This window comes from Nannobrachium achirus, assembly GCF_963921795.1.
Source record: "Nannobrachium achirus genome assembly, chromosome: 9".
In the NCBI taxonomy this organism is placed as follows: domain Eukaryota; kingdom Metazoa; phylum Chordata; class Actinopteri; order Myctophiformes; family Myctophidae; genus Nannobrachium; species Nannobrachium achirus.
In genome coordinates, this window is record NC_137818.1 from 34,083,578 (window position 1) to 34,097,359 (window position 13,782).

General features: G+C 45.0%; 1 protein-coding gene across 2 annotated transcripts in view; it reads right to left on the reverse strand.

Moving 5' to 3' along the window:
* Positions 1 to 13,782, reverse strand: part of nav1a (neuron navigator 1a) — a 146,940-nt gene that overhangs the window by 25,771 nt on the left and 107,387 nt on the right. For both annotated transcript variants that reach the window (XM_080734307.1, XM_080734306.1), the window contains exons 5-6: positions 8,128 to 8,266; positions 2,465 to 2,783 (exon numbers count right to left, since the gene is read on the reverse strand). In XM_080734307.1, coding sequence (XP_080590433.1) covers positions 2,465 to 2,783; positions 8,128 to 8,266 — 458 coding nt within the window. The remainder of the gene's footprint in view (positions 1 to 2,464; positions 2,784 to 8,127; positions 8,267 to 13,782) is intronic.

Genomic DNA, 13,782 nt, shown 5'->3' on the forward strand with positions numbered 1-13,782 from the left:
CCAACCAGCATGACACACGCACGCACACACACGCACGCACGCACGCACACACGCACGCACGCACGCACACACGCACGCACGCACGCACGCACACACACACATTTTCCTGCCCAGTGGCACTGCCTTTCTCGTCCGAGCTTTATTTTTGTACCGGGTGGCTAGAATTTACATCAGCAGAATAAAGGACTTGTACCCCAAACAACGGGATAAATAAAACTCTTGTCAGTGTGTGTGTGTGTGTGTGTGTGTGTGTGTGTGTGTGTGTGTGTGTGTGTGTGTGTGTGTGTGTGTGTGTGTGTGTGTGTGTGTGTGTGTGCATGTGCAAGTACATGCTCCTTTCAATGTGTCAGGCAAAAGGGTTGCACACGCACGCACACACACAAATAAAAAGCACAATGGTGGGGATTGTGCAGCTGCCTTTCAAGTACGCCATCTGTGTGTTATTTCCGTAGCTACACAAGCACACACACACACAGGTCACACACAAACACATCGATAGATACGCACACATTCACAACAGGATATTAGCTGTGGTGGCATTGTACGCCAGGCTAAGATAGACAGTCAGTCAGTGGCTGAATAAACAGCCATTTTCTCTGTGCGTGCTGTCCCATGTTTGTCCTGCCAGCTGTGTGTTTGTGTGCAAGCGCGCGTGTGTGTGCGTGTGTTTGTGCGTCTTACTGTGTGCGCTGTCCTGTGTTTGTGCCAGCTGTTGAACTGACAGATATGCCAAACATGCCCATTGAAGCAGGCTGTGATAAGATAGGGCCAGGCTATTATTGCTCTCGGTGCCATCGCTATACGAACGTGACATGCAGGGATCTGCCACCAAGTTCAAGAGCTCCAATTAATCAGTTATTATTGGATTTAAGAGGAGTGCAGATTGGAAAAGACTGCTGTTGGCTGATGCGGTGATGATGAAGGGGCCCCGTCTTATGTCAGCCCAAACACACTCAGACATTCTCTGATGTTGGAGGGGGAATCCGTAGCCTAGTCTCCAAATGTGTCGGTTTCTGAGGGTTGGCTGACAGTGTGTGTGTGTGTGTGTGTGTGTGTGTGGCTAAGGCACTGTGCCACTGTGGGACAGACAGTGCAAAGCCCTGAGAATTGCAATATTTTCTGGGATAAACTAAGATGTTCATCATTCTGTCTACACCATGCAGAGAGACAGGCCCTAGGTCTGTCTGTCTGTCTCTCTTTCTCCCTCCCCCTCTCTCTCTCTCTCACACACACACACACACACAGAGACACACACTTGGGGACACAGTCGACCGTCTCCCACGACACGCGGGCGCACGTCGGTGCTCAGACGGGGGATAACAGACGGTGTCAGCAGAAAAACAAGTCTCGGAGCGAGGCAGCTCGACTCCCTGTGAAACCACGAGAATGACAGGCAGATGCATGAGGTCACAAGGGCGTGCGTCACTGTCGACGCCGACAAACCCACTGCGTGTGTGTGTGTGTCTGTGTGCGTGTGGGTGTGGAATGTGATCTCCATATGAATCCATATTACATATATCGTCGCTGTGGAGTGGAAACCTAGCATGTCCAACACCTTTCCTTTTTATTTAAACATTTTTAAATAGCGAAAATAGCCGATCTACAAGCTCACAGCGTGTCACATGGCGACGCGCTGTGAGCTTGCAGATTGGCTATTTTCACTACATCTGTGCAACTCTTTTGCATGGCGAAGTAGGGTGTCAATTAACGAAAAAGGTTGATGGCAACGATATGCATGTTGTTGCCTTGTGTGTCCAAAACCATGACTTTTTCAGGAAATGGAAAGATACAAGCTGTGTTCCACTGGATCCAATGTAGTTATTATTATGTCCCAACTGCTGTTGTTAATGCTTTTCATGGGCTCAATATCTTATAAACCCACAGACACACTTAACCACCATTGACCTGGCGTCCCTACTTTGAGTACATCCAGATCTTTCCAGAACAGAGAAAAACAGCAGATCGGGCAGCATTGTGAGCTTGTGGATCGGCTATATTCTCTACTTTTGCGAGATACGAGTGTCGAAAGAAAACATTAAAAGGTCAGATGTGGAGATACAAGGTTTCTACCCGACGTTATGAGGTGGCCAGGGGCAGGAAGGGAGAGGAGCGCACCATTGTCGATGACAACACCACCATGCGTGTGTGCGTGTGTGTGTGTGTGAGTGAGTGAGTGCATGCGTGTGTGTTACTATACAGTACTTGTGAGAACCAAAAGTATGGTAGAATTTGAGAAACAGACGTTGTGAGGACCTGTCCCGGTCCTCGCAAGAAAAACACTTGGTTTTAGGGTTGTAAATTGATTATGATTAGTTTTGCGCTGATGTCATGCACCGGAAAGATTGCTTGCGACACGCTGCGAGCATGTAGATCTGCCGCTATTTTTCAGTTTAAGGCTTACGGTAAGGTAAAAAACGGCAGTCATAAAATCACTGTCCTATAAAATGTTTATGTGCTTACTCACCAGCCAGTTTCATCCCACTCTGTGGTGGCGTGTGTGCGATGGGCGAGGTGACTCCCACGGGGGGGTTGCGCCCGCCTTTCCTCAAGGCGTTGGACTGGCCCAGGGTCTGGGGCTTCTTCAGCTCGCCCCGGCCTCCCTCCAGGCCCTCCCCTTGCGGCCGCGTCTTCTTCCATTTGTTGGCCGACTCCGTCTTGAGGCTGCCCGTGTCGTAGACGCCGCCGCCGCCGCCGCCCAGGCTCTTGCGGCCGGACTTGGTGTTGTCGCTGTCCCAGGACAGGCCACTCTCCACCAGACACCTCTTCTCTGCATCCGTACGCAGCTGGAGAGAGAGACAGAGAGATATGTCAAATTGTACACAACCACCTTAAAGACTAGTAATCATACACGTATTCCTGCACTGTCTGCCTCGAGTGATCTCGGTACATAGAACTACTGTACATACAAACAGAACGACTACCTTTAAACACATTTTGAAACATTTGTTTAACCTTCCCTATGTGTATGTATGTAACTATTTCTGTAAAATGAAAGCAAACATTGTGGGCTCCAGTTGCAAATAACGTGATTGCTACTGCAACGTTTGTAGGCTTTCGCCCTTCATCCAGAATAAATGTAACGTTTTTTTACCCCCGCTCAGCATCTGCCCAACTTCGGGTTTGTCCTTTTGCTTTGGCAATGTACACGTATGTTTTCTCATACCAATAAAGTCCATTTAATTTTGACAGAGAGACACGAGGAGAAGATTGAGCGTTGCATCAAGTGTGCAGATCTGCCAAATGTTGCAATATTTTGACTGAGAATAGGGACACCAGGTGTTGGTTAAATGTACAAATACATCATATGCTATCAAAATATATACAGTATATTAACATTTAGGCCTAGAATTATTGAATGCTTTAACTATTGAAAAATAGCAGATATACAAGCTCACAGCTTTTGAGTTGTGAAGTTGTGAAAATGTGTGCAAATCTTTGAATATATGTATTTTCAAAGCAAACGTTTGTAACTCAAATTTTGAGATGGGGCTCTGTGGACAAATTCATATCATTTTGGGGGTCCTTTACATGAAAACCACTGACATAGTTGTCTCTCAAGAACAGACTAACTGAGGTCCATTTAAGTGAAAAGGACCTTTTCTTTGACGATGGCGAGCCAGATTGCTGAAAAGACACTTATAGAATCGGGTGAAAATTCAACTTTTCACGATTTTTCTAAAATGGCAGATCTACAAGCTTGCAGCGCGGCCCTCGGTGCCGCGCTGTGAGCTTGTATATCTGCTATTTTCTCAGTAGTTAAAGCATAAAATAATAATACACAATAATGTGTACCCGTATGTCCAACCAATAACTAAATAAATGAAATGCGTAGGTATGGCTATCTAATTCTTACATCACTGTTTGGTGAAATTTGAACAGAGAATTGGGAAGGTCTAGACTGTTCGCTTCTGAGTCCAGGAAAAACTAAGATGATCCCCAGCCCTGTGATTTCTTCAGGCCAATAACTGGGTCAGTTTTGTCTCTCAAAGCTCTCATCTCATGCTCTGTTGAAACACTTCAAAGGCAAGGAGACTGGGCCAGCAAGCCACATGCTGTTTAAAAGAGACAGAACACACACACACACATGTCGGCACCAACACGCATGTGCGCACGTGTACACGCATAAATACAAACACACACTCAAACCACCCATGCAGATATCTCTTGCACGTGAAAACCACACACATACCGGGATATGTAGGGAGACACACACGGACACATACTGATGCACACGCGCGCGCACACAGTGAGCAGGGAAAATAAACATTGAACTCTAAAGGTAATCCAATAAGGAGAAGGAAGGAAGAATGTTAAACACTAATCTATAGGAAATGTGAAGAGGTCAAGTTTGAGTTAGGGGCTTTTCGTGTACGTGTGCGCTGATACCTGAGTGTGTGTGTGTGTGTGTGTGTGTGTGTGTGTGTGTGTGTGTGTGTGTGTGTGTGTGTGTGTGTGTGTGTGTGTGTGTGTGTGTGTGTGTGTGTGTGTGTGTGTGTCTGTAGGGCACTGGGGTTAACCTACACTCAAACCCTCTCCTCCTGTCCATAACCAGGGTTCATTCATATCCCACACTACAGCATGGAGAACTGTGCTCATACACATAAAGTAACTGACATCACAGACAGAACTGCTCATACAAGGACTCAAGGGGAGGACAAGGACTCAAGGACTCAAGGCGATTTTTAACCCATTTAGGCCTAGAATTATTGAATGCTTTAACCAGTGAAAAATAGCAGATATACAAGTTCACAGCGCGGCACCGAGTGCCGCGCTGCGAGATTATAGATCTGCTATTTTTGAAAAAGTCGTGAAAATGTGTGCAAATCTTTTAATATATGTATTTTCAAAGCGAACGTTTGTAACTAAAATTTTGCTTCTGGGTGGTCCCTGGAACTAAATATTTTGAGATGGGGGTCCGTGGCCAAATCCATATCATTTTGGGGGTCCTCACATGAAAAGGTTTGAGAAGCACTGACATAGTAGTCTCTCAAGAACTAGTCTCGCGTAGCCAGACAACTATTCCACAATCTCTGAATGCTATATAGAGTCTGGAACAGCAGCTCCCTAACGGCGAGTAATGGAAACGAGCATTACCGTTCAAGAAAATATATTTTAAAATGTCATTTCTGCTAAGCAGCAAGCTAAACATGCTTATATGATTTTTATTTATATAATGATAAATGTGTGCGATGTGAGATGGAAACGGAAGTGACGAGGAGGCTTCACTTCCGCTTTATCTTGCACTCATCATTTCTATTCCGGTTTGCCAGACTGTATGCTGGGAGCATTTGACCAAATCGCGGAGGCAACAGTCTGGCCACGCGAGACTACTCAAGAACAGACTAAATGAGCTCCATTTAAGTGAAAAGGACCTTTTCTTTGACGATGGCTGGCCAGATTGCTGACACAAAAACATAAGGTTTTTCAAAAAAAAACGTAGAAGGATTCAAAAGACACTTATAGAATCGGGTCAAAATTCTAATTTTCAAGATTTTTCAAAAATAGCAGATCTACATGCTCGCAGCGCTGTGAGCTTGTATATCTACTATTTTTGAATAGTTAAAGCATTCAATAATTCTAGGCCTAAATGAAGCGATGACCTACGTATTGAAGACATCTCACAAATACTTGGAGGGCACATCACGGCAAGGTAAATACACACTATACACTACACTATGCCTTAGTAGGGTTGGGATCAGGAAACCTGGGAAACCGGATCCAACATTGATGAACTGGAATCGGTTTGGAACCATTTCTGTAACCGGTTTAATCACATTGTTAAAGCTGGTAATGTGGACTTCATGTCTGCTACACATTTACAATACTGGTGGTTTACAAGCTTCTTTATGAACCTGAAACTTAAAAGGATCCGTTAAGGAACCGGTATTGTTAAATTGTGTAATTCTGCTTTAGGCTCAACAAGGTGTCTGGTTCAACGGTTCCCACACAGCGCCCAGAGGGCCTGTGTGAAGGCAGTTGAACACACCAGTTGCCCTGGAGACTCATATGTTGAATTCCTCTTCTTATTAAAACCAATAGACCCCCATGGACAGGTTCACATCGCACCAGGAATGTGTAGGAGGAGTGTGTGTGTGTGTGTGTGTGTGTGTGTGTGTGTGTGTGTGTGTGTGTGTGTGTGTGTGTGTGTGTGTGTGTGTGTGTGTGTGTACTCTGCAGTTGGAACAAAGGACGGCACAATGTTGATAAAACATTGTAATTTCCTCACAGGCATTCTCTTGCTTATTGAGACACGGGTGGGGGGGTGGGGGGGTGGGGGGGAGTTTGACAAACAGATAACTGTTATACAATTGTCATATGAGTACATTTTTATACCCCAAGAGTTAAATTAACACACCCATTTAACAGTGTGTGACAAAAATTGTGATATATAGATATATAGGTCACAATTATTACATCACCTGGTTGCAATTATCTACATCATCATAACCATCATGACCATTTCCATGTTGAAAAATGTTCATACATGTTCAAATATTTCCAACAGGTTTTAAGTACAAAGTTGTTAAATATGTCAGTAATTTATTTGTATATTTAAGTTATTTGGCTTAATCTGCCCGGTGCAATATTCGCTTACAAGGCCTCAAAGCCTAACAGAAATGTAATCTTTATTTATATGTTCCGTTGTTCAATGCCAAAAAACACAATTAAATCATTAATCAGTAAAAAAAATCATTAAATCGTGACAACCCTGAGAGTTATAAGTGGATGAATGAACACTGAAGGATTTTACGGTGCTGCTAACTTGTGTCTCTGAGAGAAAGAGGGGAACATTGAACATTTTGTGCTTGGAACGCCACACAGACCGAGGAGGAAAGTGGGCTGGTGATGCCTGGTTACCATGGTAATGATGCTGTAGGGGGGGTTGATGGTTACTATGACTACCACAACAAGGCTTGGAGGAGGAGGGAGGTGCCCCGGTTTTCGTCCGGCTGACTGGCCCGGATGCAGGGCTGCAGATGGCCCTGTGTGTATATGCCTGCGTATATTTATGTATGCGTGTGTGTGTGTGTGTGTGTGTGTGTGTGTGTGTGTGTGTGTGTGTGTGTGTGTGTGTGTGTGTGTGTGTGTGTGCGCGCGCGCGCGCGCGTGCTTGCATGTGTGTGTGATTATCTACTGTATGTACAGATGGTTGTGTTCTAGTCATGTCCTTCAGTACAGCGGGAAGACAAAGGCCCATTCCGCAATCTCAGCATCCCTGTGTAAAGGTTGCCATGGTTACCCTGATTCTCCTCTCTCTGTCTGTTTCTCTCTCTCTCAACTCCCACCACTTCATCCATACAGCCCACACTCATGTGGAGGTGTGACCTACATCAGACAGACTGGGAAACGCACGTACATACAAACAGACATGCACACATGCACAGACACGCACACGCACACCCACACCTAACAGAAGCTGTCTGGCACCCATACAGTTACAGCCTGATCCCGGGGGAGATGAGAATCGCAGCCTTGAAAACGCTCCGCGTAAGCAGCGATTCTCAATCTGTGAGACCGGGGCCCAATGTAGGGCCACGAGGGTATTGCAAGTGGGTCCCCAAGTAATTGGCAAAGGATTTGAATAATGAAACATTAACATAAAAAAATATGGTATATTGAACCAATGCACTAATAATGTGCAGGAATGCATGTACTGGATGTACAGATAGATATAAAGCAATCCTATAGGATCGAACGCACTGAAGCAATCCATCGTCCTCGTGGTCTGGCATGCAGCATGCATGGCTCTGTAGCATGCATGGTGCATATCGATCACTGCAGAGGTGATAAACATCACCATGCGTGCTCTGAATACACAATGAGCCGGCATGGGTCCATGGTACGTTTCTGCAGAACATAATGTCCTGTTAGCTCCTTTGTGTGTGTGCGTGCGCACGCGCTTATGTGTGAGTGTGGGCTTTAGAGAGCATGTGTGTGCATGTTCTTCTCCTCACTATATAACATGTTGATAGAGTGTGTATTACAAATCACTCAGCACCTCATCAATACTGCTCTGGATTAACAGTTTGGCGCTGTTCTGTGGCCAATCCATCAACACCACACAGCTGTGTCAATGTGTGTGTTTGTGTGTGTGCATGCGTGCACGTTCACATGTGTTGCACTTACCACTACAGCGGAATTTCTGCGGGAGCCAATGGGAGTGGTGGGAAGGGAGTTGAGGGTGGGACTTGTGTTAAACTCCTCGGAGCTGAGGTTGTCCGAGCCGTCACTCAAACCACTGCTGATGGAGCTGCTCTCGTCCCAGCTAGAGAAACAGACAACACAAAGAGAATACATTTAGAACATATGGATACTGTATACAATACTATATAGAACAGTGGTCTTCAACAGGGGGTCCTCAGAGTTACTACAGGGGGTCCGCCAAATCCTTGCGTGGTAGGATCATGAAATCGATGAAAATCTGAATCAAACATTTATACAATATGTAGAGGGGGTCCCTGCTTCATCTCTCTCTCAACTAAGGGGTCCTTCGCTTGAAAACGTTGAAGACCCCTGCTGTAGAAGACACTTGTGCAAACCAATCAGAGGACAAAGTGAAACAGATCAAGTTGACTAGGGCTAGGAAGAGAACTGGCAGTAGTTGGAATGGAGAGCAGGAAATCTGGCCCTCGAGCTCAATGCCAAGAAAACAAAAGTATTGGCATTTAACACAAAGGACCAAAACCATTTGCGAGTGTCCGCGCCAACTGCTAGAGGTAGTCGAGGACTTCAAATATCTCTGTGGCTGGACTGGACTGCTTCTGGACTGAGGAACAGGTTCAGAAGGTACGGAGGGTGCACTTGCCCGGAATGCCCTGCATGGGATGAGGAGAGTGTGGAAATCTGACATGGGAGGGCGGCTGTTTGTAGCTACAGTGGAGTCGGTACTGCTGTATGGACACTCACAGTACAGCAGGAAAACGCCAGGGACGGCGTTTATACACAAATGCTACCAATGGCCCATGGTGTCACATGGGTGGACCCAGCGGTGCAATAGCATTTTTTATATCTTAATATAGTATATAGTATAAAATTGCATTTCCACAAGGTAGAGTGTCGATGAATACAATATGTTTATTAACAACAAAGTCGAGAGCTCTCTGAGACAACACACATGCAAGTGTCGCTCCCGACTGTCTGGGCCAGTCCCTTCTTATAGGAGCACAGCAGTACAAGAATGGCTAAAGATACAAGTCTATTCTTACAGAAGTCTTCCATACATGGACTGATGACGTTAGGAGTGAGCATGGGGCAGCTCAGCTGTCCAGATGGACAGCTGCTATCAAGTCAATACTGTAGTGAAGAGTGACAGATACACATACTGTAGCACATACATTGACAGTTTTATATAAATCTACAACAGCGGTGGTAAAAGTACTCACATTTTGTACTGAAGTGAAAGTAATACTGCGATGTAGAGAACTCAGTTATAAGTTAAAAGTCCGGAATTCAAAATGCACTTGAGTAAAAGTACAAAAGTACTGGCCTCAAAATGTACTCAGAGTACCAAAAGCAAAAGTACTCAATAGGTACAATGTGTCGCATCGCGATTTTAGATGGGCTATTTTCAAATGGCCGGAATGTATATAGGGGCTGAAGTGGTTAATGTAGGTTTTGTAATAATAATCCAAATCTACAACGTAACTAAATTAGTAACTTGAAAGTTTCTCAAATAATTGTAGTGAAGTAAAAGTACAATATTTGGATCCTAGATGTAGTGGAGGAGGAGTGAAAGTATTGGAAATTGACTCAAGAAAAGAAAAAATACCTCAAAATTGTACCTAAGTACAGTACTTGAGTAAACTTTACATCACTGTTCCCACGGGCTGCAGACAAGGTCAGGGAGAGAGAAGGATGAGGCAGGCTGGGCACTGCATCAGGCACCCAGAACTGGTGGCAAGCAAACTGACTGGGAACCAAGTAACCCAGGGCACAGTTAGGAAGGGAAAGAGGTGCACCACCTACGTAGATACACTAGGATGGAGCTCAAGATCCTGATGCTAGACAGGAGGGTTATGGAGGGCAGCGATTCACGAGTCTGCACACTTGCATCGCTGCAGTAATAACCGGCACAGTGAACACTGAACTGTGGACCAAAGTATCATCACACATGAGCCAGGACGTGGTAGATTAGCCTCGTTAAATCAAAGCCACTGACTATACAACAGTAAATATAGGCTGGGTCATACGCAGAGGTATCTAAGTGTAGGAGGCGTGCTCCTATTTTAGGCACAACAATAACACCACAAATCCACGCTTACCCTAAAATGTCTTAATGAGCAAATGCAATCTGTGCCAGTTTACTGAGTGGGTGCTGCAGTTTTATCCAGGCCAGCAGTCCAGTGTCAGAGCAACCCTATATCAGTAATAGCTCCTACTTGGCTCGATGTCTCCCAGCTTTTTTTAAATCAAATATTCATAGACTTTGTTTAGAACGTCGACTGCACTAAACAACATCCTATATATAAATTTCACACATATATTACATACATAGAAGACTGCAGGCTGTATAGTATAGTCACTCCACACATATCAACCCACGCACACACTTATGCAAGTAAGTGCATAAGAGCGTTAAAATAGCACTGCATCAGACATACCTCCTACTCATGCCTGCTGTCATAAATGCATATCGTCGCTGCCGTAAACCTTGTGTCCAAAAACATTCATTTTTAGGAAATGGAAAAGGGTTGCCAGGTCAACAATGACATGCGGTCTAATTACATTTTAGACTTTGCATAAGCCTGCAAGGTCGTCGAGGCTAGGGCGAGTGCTACAGTAAGTGCTACGGGCTAAAGTGGAGTCTGAAGAGGACGGCGGAAGATTGGGATTCATTCATGACAAAAAAAAATCAATATCAAATCTAATCATTACAGACAGTCCATGCAAGGCAACACAATTCAGAGGGTCCATTCTGTACACTCTCAGTCAGAATTAAACTGTGTCTGTGTAGGCACCGCACAAGCCTGTCTTTTCAAATACTTGCACTCCTGCTGCTCTTTGCAGGACGTGTCGAAAGTCCTGCCGCGCTAATGCATTATCAGCATGGATCAGGGCTGTTTGCACAGTGGATATACAGTCAGCCACACATCAAATCTCCAAAGACAATATTATCCATGATTAACCGAGCCAGACATGCAAGCAGCTACTGTCTGGGCCATTCAGCTGTGTAATAATAAATAATAATAATAATAATACTGTATCTGATGTCATCACAACAAGCTCATTAAACTAATAGGAAAAACATCTGAAATTGCCTGAAATCTAGGGCTTGGTATCATTCAGCTCTTTAACCTGCTATTCAGAAGTATGAATACAGTAAATATAGGCTTTATAGGCTTGGGGGGGGGGGGGGGCTTTACAGGGCTCATCTGGAAATAGTATTTGGGTATGTTTGCACGTGTGTGTGTGTGTGTGTGTGTGTGTGTGTGTGTGTGTGTGTGTGTGTGTGTGTGTGTGTGTGTGTGTGTGTTCATATATGTAAATAGGTCATGGTCAGGGAGTCGGGGTGGGGTGGGGTGGGTATGCACCCTTATTGAGGTCACATAGGTAGGGCATGGGCTGATCTATGGAGGGTGTGTGTATGTGTGTGTGTGTGTGTGTGTGTGGGGGGGGGGGGGGGCTAAGACGGGAGGACAGTGGGGATAAGGGTGGAGCGAGGGCCTTCCGGATGGGTGCCTGTGTGGGTCACACTGTGCCCTGGAGGGGAACAGACAGAGGGGTAAGGGTGTGTGGGGCGGAGGGGGGGCAAGTGCAGTGCAGTGCATGGCAGCCCCTTCCCCGTTGAGCCCGTGGATGTCTAGACCAGTGAGTCTCAACCTTTGAGGACAGTTTGATATGCTGTAGGAACACAGATCCTTTATAATATTATGATTACGATATTTCTGCTCCAGGACGCCAAGCCACGCTGTAAAATGTTATTTTAACCCATTTTGGACAGGAACCCTATTTTGTAACTATTGTATAGCGTCGTGGTCAGGTGGAAACCTTGTAAGTCCAAAACCTTCCTTTTTTTTAGTTTTTCTTTTAAAAAGTGAAAATAGCCGATCTGCAAGCACACAACGCCTGGCGATGTGAGGCATTGTGTGCTTGTACATCTGCTATTTTCACAAATTTTGTGCGACCCTTTATAGGGCTTTAATTTACGGGAAAAAAATCCTAACTCTCGAAGTTACAGACCTGTAACCTGGAACCCCCCCAAGGGGGACCCCTGTTGGGTTTCCCCATTATGAGGACCACTGGTCTAGACAAGGAGGAAAATGACATGGAGATTTTCATGTCTGAATTTGATGCTGCACTGCATGCGCTGCCACATCTATTTCAAGATAAGATGTAGGGGGGAAAATTTAAGATACAAGGCAGACACACCCTCTGAGGTTGGTTTCCTTAAACCACACTGAGCCTTCAGACAGTCACACCATCCAAACACACTCTCCACATTCACTGATATAGTACTATAGATCATGTTGCCATGGGACCATACAAGCTGTAGCCTCGGAAACCCAGGCTTATTTTGGCGATTCGGAAGAAAAATCAAGCCTGGGCAAGCCCCCCTATACCTGTGCTGGTTCATGACATTTTAATTGTATATAAAATAAATGTAGCCGTTCAGATATCTTATTTTACATTGTTCAAGTGAACTGGTTTGTTTAGGCTTATCCATTTGCAATTTGCATTGTTAGCATAATGATCTTGCATTATGATCTTATTCTTAACAACACACCTGTAAAGTTATATTATGATCTTATTCTTAACAACACACCTGTAAAGTTTCATTATGATCTAGACGCTTGTAAACGTTTTTACTGCACTGTTTCGACACTAGCGCTTTGACAATATCTGTCCACACAGACACGCTAACACAGCAACACCTTCACAAGGTGACCAAGAAAAAGCCACGCTGATGCAGCTGTGGTGAAAAAAATCAGTGCGTATGCCGTGTGTGTTTCTGCGTATGTTGCACTGCGTGCAGCACAGATGTGCATGTCATTCATTCCTGTGTGAAGTAGAAGAACGCCTCATGCAGAGATGAACCCACGTCGCTCTGGGAGGCAGAGCTGTGGTTACGCAGACACCATCCCTCCAGGGCTTAGAGGATATGGAAGGGAAAGGTATTGCTTAAAGTCTAAGCAATACCTTTCCCTTCCATATCCTGTTATTCACTTCAGAGCCATCTGCGGTTCACAAAGTGCTTTATTCATGATAACACCCTCCTCCTCCTCCTCTGTTGAATATTACACAGATGTGATGGAACAAACAAGAGTGTGTGGTGTTTTGCTGTGGGCGAAATGACTGAAATAAAACAGGCACACTCAACGGCAGAGAGATGGATCAGGGGTCAGGTGGGACTACTAATAATTGGACATATTTTTTAGCAGTTCATTTATACTCTAAATTGACCGCATGATCCCTAGCGTTCCTGGGGGTTTACAGTAAGTGGTTAAGCAATCGCTAAAAGGCTATGCAGAGAGAGACAGAAAACAGCTCAGCCGTCGTGGCGTTGTATTTATCCCCGAGGGGCATGTATGAAACATCTCTTCGAAAAGTAAAGAAAGGGCTGGATAATAAAATATTCCTCTCCAGTAATATAAGATGATATCGGAAAGCTAATTGAAGACAATGAATTCCCAGATCCATCAGGCTGAGGAGACATTTAATTCCAGGCAGCTTTAGCTGAGACCAAAAGACGCCTCAGGATCTCTGCAGAGAAGATGAGAGATGAGTCGCTGTGTGGGGCGCCACGAGGAACCTTAGACATTATGAGATAATGGCACACACACA